At 40.0% G+C, this 21,409-nt stretch overlaps 3 protein-coding genes across 8 annotated transcripts in view; 2 read left to right on the top strand and 1 right to left on the bottom strand.

Moving 5' to 3' along the window:
* The window catches only part of LOC124153806 (DNA repair protein XRCC1), a 33,858-nt gene extending 28,548 nt beyond the window's left edge, over window positions 1-5,310 (top strand). For both annotated transcript variants that reach the window (XM_046527180.1, XM_046527179.1), the window contains exon 11: window positions 5,146-5,310. Coding sequence is in view for 1 of the 2 variants with exons in the window: in XM_046527179.1 (XP_046383135.1) it covers window positions 5,146-5,250 (105 nt within the window). In the remaining variant the exon portion in view is untranslated. The remainder of the gene's footprint in view (window positions 1-5,145) is intronic.
* Window positions 5,296-6,877, bottom strand: LOC124153808 (eukaryotic translation initiation factor 3 subunit F-1). The gene is made up of 7 exons (XM_046527181.1): window positions 6,827-6,877; window positions 6,569-6,722; window positions 6,359-6,429; window positions 6,067-6,284; window positions 5,846-5,937; window positions 5,506-5,753; window positions 5,296-5,426 (listed from the first exon to the last, which is right to left on the bottom strand). The coding sequence occupies exons 1-7, from the start codon at window positions 6,860-6,862 to the stop codon at window positions 5,340-5,342; spliced, it is 906 nt and encodes a 301-aa protein (XP_046383137.1). The 5' UTR covers window positions 6,863-6,877; the 3' UTR covers window positions 5,296-5,339.
* Window positions 6,878-6,972: 95 nt separating this feature from the next.
* LOC124153805 (nuclear factor related to kappa-B-binding protein) overlaps window positions 6,973-21,409 on the top strand; it is a 44,197-nt gene continuing 29,760 nt past the window's right edge. For 2 of the 5 annotated variants that reach the window (XM_046527175.1, XM_046527174.1), the window contains exons 1-6: window positions 7,143-7,317; window positions 7,536-7,761; window positions 7,980-8,173; window positions 14,506-14,747; window positions 17,973-18,196; window positions 20,488-20,817. In XM_046527175.1, coding sequence (XP_046383131.1) covers window positions 7,241-7,317; window positions 7,536-7,761; window positions 7,980-8,173; window positions 14,506-14,747; window positions 17,973-18,196; window positions 20,488-20,817 — 1,293 coding nt within the window. In that variant the 5' untranslated portion in view covers window positions 7,143-7,240. The other 3 variants (XM_046527177.1, XM_046527178.1, XM_046527176.1) reach the window with 3 other exon arrangements.

Raw genomic sequence — 21,409 nt, 5'->3', positions numbered from 1 at the left:
TCCACTCCTGAAAAAATACTTTGGCAACGGTTTCGGCAGTAATATTGGCAATGGGATACGCTTCAGGCCAGCGGCTGAAACGGTCCACACAGGTTAGAATGTACCGAAAACCGTCACTATATGGGAGGGGTCCAACCAAGTCGATGTGCACGTGACTAAATTTGTTTTCAGCCAAGGGAAAATCGCCTACCGGCGAGGATACATGACGGGTGACTTTGTTCCGCTGGCACTGAACACACGAGCGGGCCCAGGTGCGGCAGTCTTTCCTCACTGATGGCCACACAAAACGCTCCGCCACTAGTCTGGTGGTTTGGCGAATTCCTGGGTGCGACAAGTTATGTAGCGAGTAAAACGCTTGTTTGCGGAATGGCTGGGTGAGGAATGGACGGGCGATATTTTGGGACACATCGCAGACTAGCGGAAGCGTCGAATCCGGGAAGACAATATCCTTGAGCACCAGGGAAGAATTGGTGCGGAATTGGGCTATTTCCTTGTCCGTTTTCTGTGATTCTGCCAGCAGCTGGAAGTTCACTCCAGATGAAATTTGGTCCACACGCGACATGGCATCCGCCACAATGTTGTCCCGACCGGCCACGAACTGGATATCCGTTGTGAATTGGGCAATGAGGTCTAAATGTCTGAATTGACGGGGAGAGCACTTGTCCCGCCTTTGCGAAAAGGCGAATGTCAGCGGCTTATGGTCGGTGAAGATGGTGAAGTGACGTCCTTCCACCATGTGCCGAAATTGGAGAACCGCCTTGTATACTGCCAACAACTCTCTGTCGTATGCACTATACTGCTTCTCTGCATCATTCAGTTTCTTCGTCCAGAAGGCAAGAGGCTGCCATCCATTCGGTGTAAGCTGTTGGAGGGCCGCTGCAACTGAGTCGTTTGAAGCATCCGTGAAGAGCCCAAGTGGACGGGACACATCCGGATGAGCCAATAGAGCGCACTGGCTGAGTGCCTTCTTGCAGCTGTGGAAAACAGATTCCAACTCAGGAGTCCACGGAATGTTGTCTTCACTTTTAGGGCTATGCGAAAGGAGATCTGTGAGGGGGGCCTGTACTTCAGCGGCATTCGGGATGAATCGCCGGTAATAATTTAGCATCCCTAAAAACTGTCTCAACTTCCGTATAGTGGTAGGAACAGGGAAATTAAGGACGGCTTCGACTTTATCAGGAAGGGGACGTACGCCTTCCTTAGACACTGAGCATCCCAAAAAATTCACTTCCGACACTCCGAAACAGCACTTTGCGGGATTAATGACAATACCGAACTCCTTAAGCCGGTTAAACAACACTCTTAAATGAGTCATATGCTCTTCCTCGTCTGCGGACGCCACTAGGATATCGTCGATATAAGCGTATGCGAAACTAAGCCCTTTTAGCACGTCGTCGACGAACCTCTGAAAGGTTTGCGCGGCATTACGAAGACCGAACGTCATAAACGGGAATTCAAAGAGCCCAAAAGGTGTGACGATGGCCGTCTTCGGAATGTGAGCAGCATGCACCGGAATTTGGTGAAAAGCACGCACTAAATCTATCTTAGAGAAAATTGTCTTCCCGCACAAGCTCTGGGCAAAATCCTCTATATGAGGGACCGGGTAACGGTCCGGCACTGTCATTGCGTTTAAGGCACGGTAATCGCCGCACAAGCGCCACTCATCTCCGCTTTTGGGGACTAAATGGAGGGCGGAGGACCAAGGACTGTCAGATCTCCTCGCGATACCAGTCTTCACCATCAATTCCATCTCCCGCTTAGCAATGGCCAGCCTATCGGAAGCGAGACGTCGAGGTTTGGACTTAACTGGATGGCCCGGGGTGGTATGGATGTAGTGCTCCGTGGAATGCAGCACTCGCCGAGGGACGCCTGGCGGTCTGGTAATCTCTGGGAATTCTTCCAAGAGGCGGTGATATGGGGATGAACCACTAATAACGCGCACTCGGATCACCTCCCGAGGGGCAACCACGCAAGACACAGAGAGTGTTGTGGCACTGTCCACTAGACGCCTCCGCGCAACATCCACCAAAAGACCATAATGGCTGAGAAAGTCTGCACCGAGAATGGGCTGCGGCACATCCGCGACCACGAACTTCCATATCAGCTCCCTCCGTAAACCAAGGGAAAGGGAAAGCGTTACGCACCCGAACGTCTTTATAGGGGAATTGTTTGCTGCGACCAGCTGAAAATCCGACTCTGGGCGTCGCTCCGTCAGGAATGTCACCGGATACACACAGATATCGGCTCCGGTATCCACTAAAAATTCCTTGCGGGAAACACTGTCGTGGACGAAAAGGCGGTCGGATTTGTGAAGGCAGTCACCTGCCGCCATTACGGACTGCCCGAGTCGTTTCCCGGAGTATAAGTGCATGGATGCGTGCATCTGGTGGCCCTCTCTCCGAAACGGTTGTGATACCAGCAAACGCCGTCCTGCCGGGACTGGTGAGGGGATCGGGTGCGGTTACGCTGGCGGTCCCGGGTGCGGGAACGAGAGCGGGGCCGCGAATCACGCTCCATGGTGAGCGCGGCAACTTGCTGCGTGAGGGCCTCGATCTTGGCCATCAATCTCTCGAGCACCGGGTCGGAACCCACAGCGGCGATTTGGGCCGAGGGAGTCGCCTCAGCTACTTTGTCCGCCAACGTAGCGAGGTCGGTCAAGGTCATCTGGGCTTGGGTTACCAAGATGGCGTGCACATGCCGTGGCAGTCGGCTGAGCCAGACGGTGCGCAGAAAATCGTCTGGAATTGTCTCACCAGCTAGAAAACGGAGGTGACGAAGGAACTGGGTAGGAGTGCGGCTACCGATCTCTTCGTTGTCCAAAAGCTGCTTGATGCGCTGATGTTCGGAGACCGATAACCGCCGGACGAGCTCTTCCCGAAGTTTTGTATATTTATCAGCGGCGGGGGGATTAGTAATTATGTCCTCAACTTCTTGGGCGTACCGCGTATCGAGATTAGCCACCAATACCCAAAACCTATCACTGTCTTCCGTGATGCCTGCCATCCTAAAATGGCCCTCGAGTTGTGCAAACCACAAATTAGGTCTTTCCGCACAAAATGGCGGCACCCGCATGGCCACGCGACTAACTGCTTCAGAGCCGGTAGCCATTTTTAAAGCGTTCGAATTACAGTCAAGAACCACAAAAACACTAGCAAAATTAAAATCACAGTTCCAAAACACAAAAAAAAACGATCACTTGCGCTTTTTCGAGGCGGTAAATAAAGAGCACGTTGCGGTAAGTAAGGAGCACGTTGCGGCAATACTTCGCGATCACGTCGGGGTCACCACTTTGGGGTATCGCAGTCGGTGCTATGCACAGTTAATTAAATATCCCAATTGCACTTTGTATAACAATTTATTTGCCGCAGAACGTACAGCCGCCAGAGCGGTATGGGTAGGTAGCCAACGCGGTAATGGCGGACAGGCCCGGATGCTACTCCGTTGAGCTGCGGTTGGTGACTGGCTAGTCTCGCCATCGCCCGCTGCCACCTCTGGTGACTGGCGCCACCATCGCTGACAGCTGAGGTCGTCAAGCGTTCTGGCTCTAAATATGGCCGCCACATTGACCTTTAGTTTGAGCCTTCTCCACAATACGAACTCATAGTCTCAGATTGCTGTTTCCACAACAAAACTTATGGATCAGTTCAGTTGGGATGTTCTGACCCATCCACCTTACAGTTTGTATTGGGCCCCTTTAAGGTTTCATGTGTTAACCATAATGAAGGAAGGATTTGCTGGGGAATATTTCGCTAGATATGAGGAAGTGAAATAAGCAGTTACCAACCGGACCAAGGAGGTGGCGGGAAGCTCCCATGAAGAGGGGATTTCAAATCTAATTTATTGGTTTAGGTAGTGCATTGAGATCACAGAAGATAATATGGCAAAACAATGCAAATAATCAAAAAAACTTCCTTTAAGTTAAATATTCTTCTAATAAAGACTTGACTAAAAAGAGAGTATATTCTGGATGACCCTTGAATATTGCCTAGCTTCGCTATTATCAAGACAGCTGAAATGTTAGGTAGGGTGATAATAGTATGGTCAATCCACATCGATTGAATAATTTTAAGTTGGTGTTTTCACTATGGTTAGTTGTGGAGTGTTGTTGGTACTCTAAACCTGGTGTACTGCTTAGGCTGGTAGTGATTGCTTCAATGAGGTGGATATACTATTGAGACTTCAGTTATATTCAGCTGAAAGTTTGCGAGAGAGGATTGTGTTTTTTCCTGTTGAAGTCCTCATTGTTCTCTACAGTTTCTATTGACCTCTGCATGAAATTGCTAGTTTTATTGTTGAATGAACTTATGCATTAAGGCGTTTAAGCTTTTTTAAATTGCTGATGTACTCACCAATCTTGGTTGCGTGATGTATTGCTCCTATCTCAGAAAGCTTTCTAGTGAACCCTCTTTTCTTGGCTCAGTGCATTTCAGTAACCCTACATTGAATTAGATAATGGTGCCCTCGGAGCTTGTTCTCTTCATTTCTAATACATTCACAATTATTTGGTCCTCAAGTATTGGCAGCTGGTTATACTCCACCTATTTGAAGCAAATAGATAGATGAGGGATGACACCATGTGCTTCCTGCAAAAATTCTCTGCAGGTCTCTAATTATCTGTTGAAGATACGGCCATAAGTACCCAATTGTAATAGGAATCTAAAATGAAGTACTCAGGTGGTGAAGTAATGATGAAAGATATGACAACTAATGCTTGAATGCATAAGTGTATACATACTCCCAATTTCTCATTATGTTGAAAATGATGGAGTAAGTCCAGTGGTGGATGCAATGAATATAAAGATACCCCCCTCTGGGGGATCCCTTTCACACTAGGTAAATTGGCTATTTTGTTCGTACCCCTACTACTGATTGAAAGTTACTCTCCACCTACACTCCCTAAGTCCATATTCTGGACCACTGAGCAAGTTCAAATATTGCTCTCAGATTAGGGTTTGTCCTAAATTTAGGAAAGTATTGGTTGAGTAAAATTTGTCTTAAATGCTGCTAGGCCTCAACCAGTTGCATTTTTTTATTCTACTTTTGGGGTTGTCCACTAATTTCATATGGTGAGAGTACATATTTGATGTATCTGTCACTGATTTGCAGTAAGCCCTGCACATTGAACGATGAAATTTTTTCTTGCAGTTACCATCTTGCATGGAGGGTATCAGGATCGTGAAAACTAATTGGATCTGGGACTGTCATGATATGGGGAAGCTGATTCCAGTTGACAGTTATGTTGTCGAATGAAAGTTTTCATGTACAACCCAATGAACGAATGAAAATGTCAATAAATATATTTCATAGAAATTTTTTATTATATGTACTTTTTATTATATCTACAGCGTAGTCAGCAAAGTTAATTTTTCATTAAGTTGCAGCTGTGTTTTAATAAGCTGAGATAAGCAGATGACCATGAGCAGATCCTGAAAAATGATAAAAATAGTTAAGAATCTATTGAAAAAAATAATGAAATATAATTATCAGGAATAGAAACTTAAATACCTTAACGTTAGAGTTGAACATAGCTTCAAATTCCTCTGCTGTCATTTTTGGCACTGAGTTCACCATGTCAAGAAGAGCTCTTCCCACAGCATTGTCTGGCGGTGCTCGACTCGCAAGGACATCTTCCACATACGCAAGAACTCCATCAAGAAGATGGCTCAAATTCTGGGTGGCATCTGCGACCTGAGCCAAATCAGGCATTGGCTCTACTTGACGTTTTGTGTACTGGGTCTTTTGACACAATTGAACTATAAAACAAATGGATGAAAGAGAGCTGTTAATGCATCTATTGTTCATAATTACACAGCAATTAAAATCATAAGATAGAGCGTGTACTCACGTCCGACAATTTCTGGCTCATAACAGGTAATTTCCACAGAGACGGGTGTGAACATGCAGCCAGTTGTTCCTCCAGGCACACCAAAGGGAACCCTGTGAGAAAATATGTGAATAAATCTCCAGATCTCTGTACCGTACAATACTTGCTGCAGATCAAGTTCAGTAAGTATAAAATAAGGAAATTCAATATAAAATAGAGAAATTCGATGAATGTAAACTTACGATATATACGCCTTGATACCCATTCTTGCTCCCATTAATGTGGTATCCACTGTAACGTGCACCGGATTTTTACATTCTCGAGCATAATATTCGTGTATAAGGGAGGAATGATTGGTCACTGCATTCCCAGTAGCCCACCATCCAACAATAGCTTCCTGAGAATTTACACGCCTATTCAATTCATACATGTCCATGCCATATGTCAACTCCGCTTCAACCTAGAAAATGAATACCATTACCTACTGCTCCGTTCCGTGACTTATGTCAACACACCATATAGAGACAAAAATACCTGATCTTCCAGCTCTTTGTGAGGCACACAAAAGCAGTTTGATACTTCAACAACTCCCTTTTCAGCCGTTCCTAAACAAATTATAAAAATAACGTAGCATTACCACTTAAAATACAATTACAAGCAGGACAAGTCGGCGAGTATGGTACGGTTACATGCTTTACTTAGTCATCGTTATCCGCCGATTCACACTAATGTAAAATTTCTTACCAAGTAAAGTTCCAATCACACGATGAGCTTCCACAGTTCGTCTTTCGTAGGCGTCCACTATTTGGAATAACACCACCGGGTGGATTTTCACCACAAGATTCAACGCCATTTTCGTTGATGTGGAATGACGGTATGGCTTAGCGGACCAACTGGACTAAAACAAGAAGCAATGTTGCGAAGTGGAGATCGCGATTCCGGTACTATTCTAATGCCAATATCATGGAGCAATCAATAAAAAAATTTCCAGTTTAAATATACCCCCTGAAATCCCCCTGGAGTGTGTCTAAAATCCATGGCTTCCCAATGGTAATTTGGAAGGATTTAAAGGATAAAATGGGTCTCTTTAGTTTAACTTGGCAACGTTCGTTCCTGTTCCTTATTTCAATGCAAAGATGGTTCCTGTTCCGTCCGCCATGTCCTTCTTCGTTGAATTCTGTAATATCTGCATTGCAGGACGGGGAGACGAAGCGTGGTGGAAACAGAAATTAGGAAAAACTTAGCTCGTTATTTGTACCAAGGTTCGATTTTGGTGAAATATTTGAGTGTCAATGGATATTAGAATGTACTAGTACGTGAAGTAGATAATGGTGACAAAAGACTGTCTGCTTATCATCAATACAAATACAGATTTCTGAATCACCCAAATACAAGTCATTGCAAAATAATTGATTCATGTATTGCTTTTCTTCAGCAATTTCTGGCCATCCCAAGCTTCATAAATGTACTTCATTCATGCTGCTATCTTGGCTGTGTGAACATGTTCTGTTTATATCGAAATAGTCTTAATTATGCAAATGAAAATAATGTATAAATTCAACATTTCTCTGGAAAGAGATTGATACTTATTTTTACGAGCCTTGAAGCCGGTCTTAATATGTCTGTCCTAATTATAAGTTAAGAGAATATACACGAAGAATAATTGCCCGGCGTTTTAAAATATGCTCATAGTATGAAATGTGTTGCATAGGTCCAACAGAATGGATTTAGAATATTCCACGCATTCCTCGGAAGAGTCTTCAACAAATACAGAACAGCCCGAATTTTTCTCCGATCGCCTGGAAAATTGTAGATTTGGGAAAGTCACACTAAAACTACCTCAGGGTATGTGTGAAAGTAAGGAAATATTTATGGACCTACTTTCTCATCGAAATTGGCAAAATTCCTTCTCTGCTGAGCAAAAGGAACATCTAAGGGTAATACCTGATTATTCCATTGAGTAATTTTATAGTCAGTGCAAGCTTATTTGTCTGAAATTTTGTGCCTATCTGTCTTTTATACCATCTGATTTTGGTATTGTCTTTTATAGCAGTGTGGGCCGTCTCAAATATCCTGCTTTTCATTGTGACTTTAAGCACACTGTGTATGCAACTTCTTTTCCATAAAGACAACTCTGTTTCCTTTTCATTTCCAGAAATTTTTACCAGTATTTCCTCAAAATGACGCTATAGAAAAGGAGAAGACCATCAAGAAGTTGTTCAGTGGTGAGACATTCAGATTTACAAGCCCTCTGATAGACGTTCACACGCAGCTACAAAATGGGCACTTCAGGCCGGATATTGCGAAGATGAGATCAATAATGAAGAAAGTTCAGCAGAGGGAATATAGGTGATTATTCAGCTTAACTTCTTTACATCAGAAAGAGGAATGTATATTCAATGATACATCACTGTAATTTTGTATCTGGATCTTCACGCAACCTTGGATAACATTGATTGAAAGACATGACTGGCTTACTCGATTTTATAAGCATTTTCGTGTGGGAAATTTTTTTAAGCTCTTTAAAAGAAAGCCAGGCATGGCTATAAAATAAGACTTAGAAATAAATGAAGTTGATTGCAGTAACAGCCACTAGTAGCTGTTACTGCAATCCCACCAATTACAGGTCATTGGTGGTATCTCTTCCATGCTTGCATGTCTATTGCAGGCATCATCAATAAGGACAATGAAAAACAGACAAAATTCTTTTACTTATGATATAATGTTCTCATGCATACAAATTACCAAGTGTAATACGAAGTGTGAGAATTTTGTTTTTTTATAGTTTGAATTACCAGTTTTTTTTCCTTAAAATAATAATTCATTGAATGAGAAAGGGGTTGTATAGAGCACACTTCTCTTTTTAACACCTGATGGAGTCGCTCAAATTATAGCTGAGCCACTCAATTAGATATAGATATGTACAGGTGAGCACTTATGGATGTCTGCATTGGGCTTATATCAACTAATCGTGTTGTCTATATCAGTAAAATTTTCCATCCTGGTTTCAATTTATCTGTATATCTTCCCCTGCATACCTATAGTTTGGTCATGTGGGGAAGGGTATTTAATATTAAACGGAAATGTCTAGTTATTTTCTTATGTAGTACTTCCAAGGAATAAATCATCCCAGCTTACTCGGTGTAAGTCATTGAAGTTAGCTCAGAGGGAAAATTAGGTAAACCGTGTAGAATTAAGCCCTGTGGGATTAGTGGATATATTGTTGTATGCATTTAGAGCAGTAGTGGAATGCAACTCTAAATTTGTGCATAATCCTTAAGATTGGAATTGTCATATCATTTCATAGATTTCAATTAGTTATTTCTGAAAATATTTTTTGGCACACCTGTATTTTTAACCCTGTAAAGCCTGAATTAAAAAGTTTTTGCGATTTTTGTGGTAATCACATATTTTAATACCAATGAAATTCTGAGTCATTCAGTGCAAATTTTATACTTTTAGCACTAATAGTGATGGAGATACAGCCTGGTACCATAAGGTACCGCTAGGCGTTACCTTATGGTCAAAAGGGGTCAAAAAATCAAAATTTAAAAAACATTTCGGAAATCACATTTTTAATGTGAAAATGTTAAATATTTATTATTTCCTCAAAATACATTGTTTTTCATCCAAAATTACACTAAATATCGATAATACTCGTTTAATTAATAAATATCAATGATTGTAAAATAGAAGTCATGTATAAATTTAGTTGAAATCAAGAATAACGTGATTTTAGCGCTTCACTTAGTCGTTGCTACACACGGAAAGGAACAAAGCAGTCTATTTGTAACCGTACATTGCATTTCAAGTATTCTGTTCTTATTCTATTGGTTCAGTTTTCAGTAGCATACCGTCCTCGCTTGGGGTTGGATTTTATAAGGTGGTTGTGCCCGTTGAACCTATTTCGTCAGGGGCACTGGAAAGAAGATAGACCGCTGTCAGTTGAATGCATTCTTTGAAACATGGATCATTTGCAAATCTATTTCATTAGCCAATTACCCCATTCCAGTCGCTTTTCTGGAAAATTGTGCACGCCCTGGATATTCCTGGATATTTTGGGGGATCCTTGTATCCAGCTGTGACGATACTACTGCCCAATCGGAACTCAAGCTGAGTTATGTTTTTTCAGGATATCCACATCAGCATCCATGCATTGTGCATCATTGCATCCAGAATCCAAGTAAAAATGGGCCACGACCATTTTGTTGCCCTCACACTATCTTACCCAATTCCTTTTTCGTAGGTTTTCACTTTCCTGAGTTTTACAAAGTAGCTATCTGAGCTATTGATGCTCCACACTTTCTATCCAAACCTAATTGGCCTCCCCCGCATGAATTGCTAACAGCCATGTCTTTCAAAAGGGAACAGTATCGGCTCATTGAAACTCAAGCACTGCTTTTCTCTGAAATATTCGCCGAATCTTTCTTTTGCCATGCCCATTAAAGGGCGCATTTTCCACATCTTATCTGATTTACCCATAGCGGTGTAATCACAGCAATGAGTAAACCAATGAATTTGCAGAAATATGTCACGTCATGTTTGCATGAATCTAAGAAGAGATATTTTCCCTCACAGCTTATAGAGAAAAGATGGCTCTTTTTACAATGAGATGCGAAATTCTGTACTTCAAATGCAGGTTCCATGATCTAAATTATGTATACCTGAGTTTGCCACTGGATAGCTTTGCAACAAAATCCAGTGTTAAAAATAGCAGCACCTTAATTTAAAAAAATTTATTTTATATTGTAAGCCAAAAAATACTTTTTGGTTGCAGGCAAGGATTCGGCCGGCACTGATCAGACATTTGGTACACTCCATAATGCCCAAGAATAAGCCTTCATTGCCAATAACTTTTCTCTACAATGAAAGATTTCAGAAAAGTGCATGTGGTCTTGTTTTTGCACTGTCCTTGAGGCTAATAACTTGCATAAAATGAGAAACAAGAAATTTTCTTAGAAGTTCTTATTCTGAAACAAAAGAATCACCATGATCGCTAGGCCCTTGCCATGAATTCTTCTATGTATGTATTCCCTCGAAATTTGGTCTCTTGATTCCAATTTACCTCTTAATTATTCTTTGAAAACAACAGGGCAGCTAGTAATTTTGTCCGCCATGCCATAACTTATACCATGATAGTGATGTTCGGGTTGCCTTAAGAGTCACTGAAGTACTTGTGCTCCAATATAGTTACTGCCTTCTTTAAAACTAAAGTATTAAATGAGGCCATCATATAGACCACCGTATTGCACATCTTCCAGAGATATTGGGAAAAATAGAGGGGACTAATTTACTGGTGGTACTCATGAAAAGAAGCAGCTCACTTAAAAATGAGGGTATTTGAGGGCATTTCTTACCTATTTTGTACAAAAAGACTTCCTTTTGCTTTATGCAAGCCACATACCATACAGTAAGCTGCTTACCTGTTTTTTCCACGGTAAATAAGTTAGGAAGAAGAAGTTTTGTTACTTAATGCTAGCTAAGTCATGCTGAACAAGGGAAAGAGATGTGAGGTATGAGTATGTTGGTATCGAATTGGCTCTAGGCTGACTTTTTTTTTTTTTTTTTTTTTTTTTTTTAAAGTTGGGTGAATTCTTGTGGTTTATCACCTACTTAAGGTCTTAAATTGTAGATTTTAAAAATAATGAATCTTCCAACATTTAAGTCTTGAAGCAATGTTCTTAGAAACACAGGTGCCATTGCATGTTAATACAGTACTTGCTATTACATATCATATACAGGATAGTTAAGAGATTTTAATAATATTATATGCTCAGATGTTGATATTTTTCATCAATCAAAATTTTCGTTTAAAATTTCCTTACAGACCCGTTTGTTATTGCCAACCTAACTAGTCCGTTTTTTTCTTTAATACAAATTTCAGTACAGTGAAACCTGCCTTTAGCGGAACCTGAGTTAGGCGGAAACCTGTCTTATCCGGAAAATTTTGTTGGTCCTGGCGGTCACTATAGGGTTTTACGTGCATTGGTGCCCTCTGTTAAACGGAAACTGTCAAACGCGGAAACGGAATCGATTCCCGGGCACGTGTTTCTTGCTTAAGCGGAATTGCAAAAAAAAAAATTCCATGGACAATTTTTACCGTAAGGAAATAAAATACTAAAAATGTTCTGTAAAGCCATCTCCATAGAAAATAATCCAACGGAACCAGCTAAATGCGTCGCACGTTCACCATGGTCTACGTCATTATTGACTGACATCACGTCGCAGGAGGGACTTATGACAATATTGCATCAACCTTGACCACAGCACTTCCGCGTCTCCCTAAACCTAGTGTTAATCCTCCTCCAGTGCCTTATGTCCCTCGTCCCTAATGTAAAGTGCAGTGCGTTTCGTTTCACGTACATTGTATCAAATGCTCAACAATACTCCACCCCTCTTCCCTCCTGCTACCTCCTTTCTTAACCAATCCGCCAACCCATTTTTGCAGCAGATACAAGTGAAGTTGAAGCGTGGAAAGACTCAAGTTTACGAAGCAATTAAGAAGAAGGACGAAATTAAGAAAGAATTCGAAATAGGTAGGTTCTAAGAAACATATTTCTTCTTTTCCCATGCCGCAATAGTTTTCAAAACGACACACCATAAAATAATTGTTGTTTCTGTCGATTATTTTAGGCCTTAATTTACATTCAAAGAGGAAAACGCCTCTCTGCGAATATGAAGAAATAAACGATTTAGTTTGGGAATGGTTTGTGCGGGCAAGATCGAGGAATATTCCATTGTCAGGTCCAATAGTCCAAGAAAAGGTCAAGGAATTCGCAGTTTCTTTAGGAAAATTGGATTTTAAGGCCTCCAATGGATGGTTAGAGAGCTTCAGAGAAAGACACAATGTTGCTTGGAGCAGTTGTTGTTGGCGAGTCAAATGACGTTGATATGGAAACCGTGGAGTGGAAATGTAGGGTTCAAGTAAAAATTAAAGATTATCAACCATGTGATATCTACAACGGGGATGGAACCGGAATGTATTTTAGGGCTCTGCCGTCTAAATCATTGTGTGTAAAAGGAGACAACTGCAAGAGTTTACATGCATTTCCGAGTTCTATTTATATAAATTAGGGTAAAAATTCAAACAATGATGTTTTATTTACACTAATTCTTTATTCTGTGGGAGGGAAGCACTCAAAGGAGCATTTGACCATTTTCATTTGTGGGAATATGGCAGGGGAGCTCCTAAAGCCTCTTGTCATCCGGAAATCAGCTCGACCATGATGCTTTAAAAACGTTGAAATTGAGAAGCTACCGGTCAAATGGAGTCGGAATAAAAAAGCATGGAACACGGCTTCAATCATGGAAGAGTGGCTTAAAAGTTTCAATGTCGAAATGAGGAGGAAAAATAGGAAAGTCATACTTTTCCTTGACAATGCAACCTGTTACCCTAAAATTAACTTGGCGAATGTGAAGCTAGCCTGGTTTCCGGCAAACACAGCAAGCATCACTTAGCCAATGGATCAGGGAGTAATTAGATCGCTGAATGCACAATATAGGAAGAACATGATGCGATCATTATAAGCTGCAGCAGATACTGCGAATTCAGTATCAGAGGTATAAAAAGTATCAGTGCTGGATGCCATTAATTGGATTAATTTGGCAGTGAAAGATATTAAAACATCAACTGTTAAACAATCTTTCGCCAAAGCTGGAATTCTGCCAGAGCTGATCCTCGAGGAAGGTAAAGAAAATAATTTACATCCTGACATATCACCAATGTAAATGCATATTTACGCATTTACAGGATTATATATATGACCTTTGCTATTTAGGAGCCAATGGTGGATCTAAGCGAATTTGAAGTAAGTAATAAACTGAGATAACATGAGTGCTGAGAGATTTGTGGATTTCGACAACGATCTTCTCACGAGCAATGAAGATGGTTCCTTAACAGCCAATAATAAAGGAGAGGAAATCTGTGATACCGACGAAGAAGTGACCTTAATATGTGAAGAAAATAAAAAATCGTATAGAGAAATGTTGGTCTCGTCAAAAGAATTAAAAGAATGCAGTCTCACCAAAGATTACACTGATTTGTTTAACATCTTGCATGGGGCCATTGGCAACGTAGAAAATTGTATTCTACAGGAAAAAAGGAAAGACAGACAAAAATGACTGATTACTTCAAATAAACTATTTAAAAATAATGCGATGCTGTTCTTTTATGATTTCATTATAATTAATCATTTCATAATCGTCAACGTGTAGAATTTGAGTCAAACCAACCTTTTAGGCAACGCATTCAATGGACGTGATATGACTTTCGCGGTCTTTTTTTAATTGTCAGACCCTGAGTTAAGCGGAATACTGTCTTATCCGGAAAAAAGTGAAGGGCCCGAGAGATTCCGCTTAAGACAGGTTTCACTGTATATATTAACTATAATTTATTGTAAGTCCACTTTTAACTATTTTTTAAATTTTAAAATTTATTTATCTAGTTTTACTCTCATCTATTTCTTCCATAATTGTCATAAATAAAGATTAATATTTGTATCATACTTTTTATATGTATGTATAATATTCCTTGTATGTTGTTTTTATAGTATGTATATTTTTTCTATAATGATAATTGTGCAATTCCTATGTTTCAATTGTAATTTGTAAAAGGGCTTGTGCCCGTGAAAATATATTTTTATTATTATTATTCATAATGCCTTTTTTTCTGCTTATCCTAGGTATCGGCAGCGGCGCTACTACTTTCGAGTTATGAAAGAATTGTTGGTTTCACGGAGGAGACTTCTTGAAGCTGCATTTAGACTGCCACCGGATACATCTCCTCGTGCTGAGCGTATCCCACCCCCGCCAAAATCTTTCCCAGTTGCTTGGAAAACAAGGAGACGCTATTTCCGAGAGTTAGCCTGCATACGAGAAGAGGTTGGGGAAAGTAGTCAAAGTTCTGAGGATGAAAATTATCCAGGTCAGTCACCTTGATTAACCCGGCTTATCTAACCCTATCCCTTCTAAGCCTGAAATATTAATCTATGATCATCCTATTCCTGGTGCACCCATTACCTCTCCGTACACTTCTTTAAGAAACTCTTTAGTGTCAGATTTACCAAATAGAAAAGTTGAAGTGGACATAGAGGAAGAGAAAAGATGAATTGTTGGACATGGTGGGCAAAGAGAGGAAAATTTTAGAGGAAGTTTGGAGGAGATATTTAATGTGAAGTGTAAAGTAAGTGCTGAGGGGATATTTAAATCCATGTTAGAGGGAAGAATATGAGGTAAACAAGGGATGGAAAGGAAGAGGATAGGATTTAGAGAAAGAATAAAAGGGGGTTGGCCATATAGTGAAATAAAAAGGGATATCCTATTTGGGGCCAGGGTGATTTTCAAAATGCTCCTTGTAAGCTAAACATTCTATTCATTCTCAACCATTGTGCTTTAATAATAACAATATATAAGGTGCTTGCTTTGACTAATATGTACGTATATAGTCAGTGAAACTTCTGTGCAATGAATTTGAATGAAATTGAAAAATAAAAGCATTGTTGCTGTGAGATTCATTGCATGGAGTTAACTTGCGAGTAATATTTTCCCAGGGATATAAGCCATTTTTAATGTTAAAATGTAGCTCAAAAATATTATTGATACTTTGATCACCATTAGTTGTGTGTTGAAGGTGATGTGAAATGGAAAGTAATGTTAAGTTAGAAATTAATGAGGAAAATAAGTTCAACTAGTCAGACCTTGGGAGAGAGCAAACATGACATTGTCTATTGCATAATTTCCTGGGAACTATAACAATTGCTGCTCATTGTCACCAGCTTATCTCATCCATTTTGATGGTATATGAATCATTCTCAACCCTCTTAGTTTTTGCAAAAAATCCACTGGGAAAAAATCATTTACCTTGACCGGGATGCGAACCCAGATCTCCTGATATCTGGTCGAGTACTTAAGCCTGATACGCTACTAAGGCATCATTCTCCTCTATGAATTTTTCTCACAATTTGTGCATTGCAGGTGACTCCGTAAAGTTATCACCGTGGCTAGTCCTGGTATGTTTAAATTCTTAGTGTGTGTTCATATACTTGAGACCACCATATTGTTACAAGTCAAAGTATTCCTTTGATTTCTTTTTTCATTAAATTTTTCATTGCATTTTATTTGGAGTATGGGTTAAATCAATAGCATTGAACTGAAATGTATGAATGTGGAATGAATTGAAAAATATTTAATAAAAATTGTTTTTTTTTTTTGTCTGAAGTCCTTCTCCTTGAAAGCACTTTACTTTTTCTGTTTATGATTACATCCATGTCTCGTTTAGCGCAATTTTGATATAGCGCAAATTCGTTCCTCGGGGAAACATTGCAACGCAGTGTAGCCTAATCAAAAACCTTAAACGCTCTCGTGATAAAACGTGAACTTGCGCTAAGTACACACGAAATTTCTATCATTTTACACACACAAATATTATTGCTTGTTCTTCTTTTTTGTTTATATATTAATCGAAATCCATTGCTGTGCAATGGCCTAAAGGATTACTCGTCATTGGGTCCATATAGCCGGCCTACCCAAGTAATTTATCTCGTCTCCTTAACAGAATGAGTTAATTTAGATCATTAATTAAGCGTGGGGCCAGTAGAAATGAGTTTTTTTTAAGCAATACTGGTTGAGACGTAATTTTTGCCGTCATAGGTTATCGGGCGATTGACTTCCAGGTAGAGTGACTACACTAAAGCCTTCAAGGTCATCGGTATTTACGGGGGAGAAATGGAGCAGTAGCCGAGTTGCGCATGAAGAGCACCAACATACAAGAGGGTCCCCTATAGAGTCTCAAACACAATGGCTTCGTTCCCTCCCCGCTATCGTAGGCCCTCTGCGTCTCAAGAACACAGTTCAGCAGTAGAAGGTGATTTCGATAGAGCCATGCAGAGTAAAAACCAAGATAAAATGGCAAAAAATAGGAATGCGGGTAGAAAAATCAAGAATTTATCAAGAAAAACCATAAACCTAGATGAGAAATTGGTATAGGTCAATTGCTTTGAAAATGGAGAACGACAAAGCGATATTGCGCGGAAGTTTAAACGCACGATGCCTTATTCTGAATGAAGACGAAGTTAAAACATCAGTGATCTCAGCCGCACCAACTTCAATCACGGGGGTCTACACATACGGAAAGTTCATAGTGATTCAGTACAAAAAGACGAGAGTGGTAATCGCTCCGAGACATTTAGTGAATGCTCCGGTTGGTTCCAGAATTTAAACGGCAAGCAGGTATTTTCAGTGCGGCGATATCAGGTGAATCTGCAAGTGTTGATAGCGCAGTCACCACAACATTTTCTGATGAACTCCAAGCTGTGATTGAAAGTGGCTCCTTTCCCCCTCAACTAGTTTTTAGTGTTGACGAGACGATATTCTATTGGAAAAGAATGCTTTCTCGTTCATTCATTTTCAGGGAAGGAAAACTTGGGAAGGCTTCAAGACATTTAAAGACTGTTTCACGTAGCCGCTAATGACTCGGAGGACTTCAAATTAAAATGATTTATCATTCATAAACTCCGCTAGCTATGAAATGGCATTCAAAGTAGCGTTTGCCTGTCACTTCGATGAGCGACAAAAGGGCTTGGGTGGCACAATAGTTGTTTTTAGACTGGTTTAGAAAAATCGTCCACTGCCGGCAATGCATTACAAACCCCTGAGATAGCAGATGTTAGCCCACCCGCACGACAGGAGGGAATTTCAAAAGCACGTAAGAATTTTTTTTCACGTGATTAAAAGTCGTCAAATGCGTGCATACTATCTTTAAAGATGTTTTAAACTATAAAAAATTATATAAATAATGTTTTCTAAGGCTATTTATGGGAATATATATATTTTAGAGGAAATTCAATACCCAAGACCTATGCTACCAGGAACGCATCCCTATCTTCCCAATGTTAAAACGCTCTCGTATAACGCAAATTCGTATAGCGCAAAGACCCCAAGGTACGCTTCCCTTGCGCTATACGAGACATGGGTGTACATCTAGGTAAATGGCAAGTTACCTTTCAAAGTATGACTTTGGTGAATATTTTATTGACTTATTGAAATCCAGTGAAATCATACTTTCATATACATAGATGGCTGTTCAGCAAATAATGACGAGACCCTTAAAATACTTTAAGACATTTTATTGCTACTGAGTTCATTATTTTAGATGGACCGCCTCCAAAGCTGAGCAAAAAGCAGAAAAAGCAGCTGTTGGCCTTGGAATCTTCATTTACTCCAGATGTGAAACTTGTCACTTCTACATTAGCTGTTAAACCCTCTGGATTTGACCTTGAGTCCAATGTCACCAGTAACTACAACCCTTATGAAATTACTGATGAGACTTACAAAGCCATGTTACTGAAGCATAAGAAAAGGAGAAGTGCGGGGGATGTAAGTATTTTATGTTAAGTTATTTTCTTATTGTTGACTGAAATGTGTAATCCTCTGTTATTAATGTTTATAATAAGGGTTTGTTATTAAAAGGGCTGAGAAAATGTGTGTAGTAGGCTGTGAAAAATTTGCTTTGACATGACCATTCGGTAAAAATGTTTATTTTGCCTATAGTCCATGGCACATTTTTCAGTTCATGATAAAATGGCAATTATTGGTCTCAGTATTTTGAAGGAAGTGATAGGTCAGTTGTGAGCGACTGACATGTGTGATCGATTGATGAAAGGAATCACTCTATCAAATGAATCAATCATTTTAGGTATTCACAACTGAATTTGGCTATCAGTTAATTTCAACGGATGTCGGTCATTGTCATTCTCCACATCAATGGTCAGCAATCATGGCTGAAGTTTATGGTCAATCATTTAAGATCAAAGTCTATGGTCGGGCATTTGCAATCGAAGTCAGAATCCAGTGGCAATATTAGCTGCTGCTGCCAGTTGCCTCTTGATTAGACATCTCTCTCTCCTTGATGCAGAGCAGTCTTGATATAGCAGTCTTGTGAGAGTAAATTTCTTGCCGGTGTTAACTGTCTCTAGATTGTCTCGCTAGAGCAGTTGAACTCCAGCTATATTTTGCTCTACTGTGTATGCGTACCTATATAATAAGTTATACATCTAAAACAACTAAAGTAAGGGTGCCATTGTAGCTGCATTTTGCCAAAAGCATTTTGTTAATTATGTAATTCACACAAGTTGGCGGTATGGATAGTTTATTATTGAAGTTACAGTAGGTCATATTACAATGGTCTGGAGTCATATGTCAGATTGCATTCATAGGCTCATGAGTTTCATAAGTATTCCTTTAATATTTCTATTGGGAAAGCCAGCATGCCATGCGGGAGAAAAATGTAAATGTTATTTTATTTAAAAATAATCCATTTATCAGTTGCTACTGAATTATATTTTTGAGGTAATTCATTAGTTATGTCTATATCATAAGATGAAAGTTTTGGCCAATTCTAAGCTAGAGTATTTGAGGAAAGTTTATTTGCAATTCAAATATTTGAATACAACGATTAGAGGAAATGGCATTAATTCCATTTTATCCATATTTAATGTGTTTAGCTACATTATAGCTATAAAATGAACCATAAATCATGACAAGGACTGTAATCTATTCACTTTATGTGTGTGGGTGAGCTTTCGTGAGAGCTCGGACACCCTCGTAAGGCTTCACTAATAGGGTGAGGGTAGTATCAAGAGGGAGAGAGTAGGAGCGAAGTTAATGTAGCCAAATGTAGATAGCTGCTCCAGTTTGTAACTGGAAATGGTGGCCTCATATATATTGGCCCCAACACTGAGACAATATACTGTATATATCTGAATATAGTCCCCCCTTTTTTCCAAAAATGCCTGTGGTAAAAGTAAAGGGGGGGGACTATATTCAAATGCATTTTTTTAATATTTCCCGAAACTGAAGCCTCAAAATAAGGGGGGGGGACTATAATCGGAGAAATGCGGTACCTGCTCATTTGGAAGGTATTGAGGATAATCCTTTCTCAGAAGCCTTGGCAGCTACCATGCTGAATGAGGCATTGTTGGTGAAATGCATACTTAAAGACATTCAAAGAAGAACATGTAGGGTTTCGCAACACTGCTCCACAAGCAGATTCACGATTTTAACTTGACAGAGGTCTGAGAGCAACTGACTGAGGCCACACCTGCTGTTTGCTGATTGGCAAAGGGAAAGTCACATATCGAGAAACTTTCCCTCCCCTCATCTCCACTTGTTTCAGCCACACCAGCTCACCCACAAAGATAAAATGAACAGAAAATAGTTGATGGGGAGATAGAAGGAATTATGAGATTCAAGCCATATTTTTTTGCAAAAATAAAAATGTGCATAATTAGCACAGACAACTTTTGCAAAAAGGTAGTACTACTTAGTTATTTTGAGGTGAAAATACGCCCATACCAAAAGTTTCACCAAAATCTGAGACCGTAATGGTGAAATGGTCATGTATTTGCTCTAATATGGACGAAATCTCTATGCATGGTCAAAGTCTAATAAATTCTTAAATTAATGCTGAAGTGAAGTGGAGAAGATGAAGAAAGTAGTAATCAAGTAAATTCTGAGTCAAGCCAAGATCACTGTTAGTAATAATGGCTATCAGATTTCATTACCTATGTATCCTCCTTGTATTTTGTTTTTCTTGTAAGTTGTTGCCTATCTTACTCTCTTTGTAGTTGAATTAAACTTGGCTGATAAAAGTCATTTTTTAAATTTAGGATCACCCTGAACTGAACACAAGAGGAATTATGATACAGGATGTTGCTCAGAGGTGTCAGACTACAAAAAGGCAACTTGTGAGGCCTACTGGGCCATCAGTTCATAGCAACAGCAAGGAAACTCATACCCACTCAACAGCACCTGTTGGGCCTAAAGTTCGCAAACGTTCTCGCTCATCAAAGGTGAAGAGGCTAAGTCCAGGCCCACCTGCTATCAAAGGAGGGGCTGACAGTTGCTCCCCTGCTGCCTCAGACTCTGAATCTGTTGGAGTTGGTGAAACTGTGGTGACCACACCGCTGAGGGAAACTCATGACTCATCATTCACAAAGGTATGATAATAATTTTCCACCATTTTTGTAGTTACACCTGTCTTAAAATTTTAGATAAGATAGATGTTGAAGAACACTGCAGAACCACAATTGTAACTTGTTGGTATTGTAAGATGGAACTACTGTCTTGTATGTGTGTATAAAAGTTTAAACCTAACTTTCTTAAACTTTGCATATGACTTGATTATTTTTTATTTCAATAAAAGTATAGGTAGCTCAAATATCTTTTGCACCCCTCCCCCCCTTGAGATTTTCTGTATCCGCCACTGTTATGAGGAATGATTTGTGGACAGCTCTCAGTGGACTACAACACTACAAAGTTTGATTGAAATCTGAGACCCGTTTTTCAGGCTCTTCCCATATGAGAAGAGGAATTCAAGTGCTAAGGATAGTTTTCTGCTCGAGTATTCGTGTTTGATAAATAAACCATTCATTGCATTTTAATCATCATCATTGAAACCAGCCACCAATAAGCCATGTCAGTACGCTGTATTTTGGCAATTTCGAGAAGTGAAGTTGGGGAAGAAGGTACGAGGTTCGACGGGAGGGTCGTGAAACAAAGAAGGGGTGGGGAGTAAAACACAGAACGGAG

Source organism: Ischnura elegans, chromosome 2 (genome assembly GCF_921293095.1).
Source record: "Ischnura elegans chromosome 2, ioIscEleg1.1, whole genome shotgun sequence".
Lineage (NCBI taxonomy): Eukaryota > Metazoa > Arthropoda > Insecta > Odonata > Coenagrionidae > Ischnura > Ischnura elegans.
The sequence above is the reverse complement of the archived record's forward strand: the minus strand, read 5'-3'. Positions and strand labels throughout refer to the sequence as shown.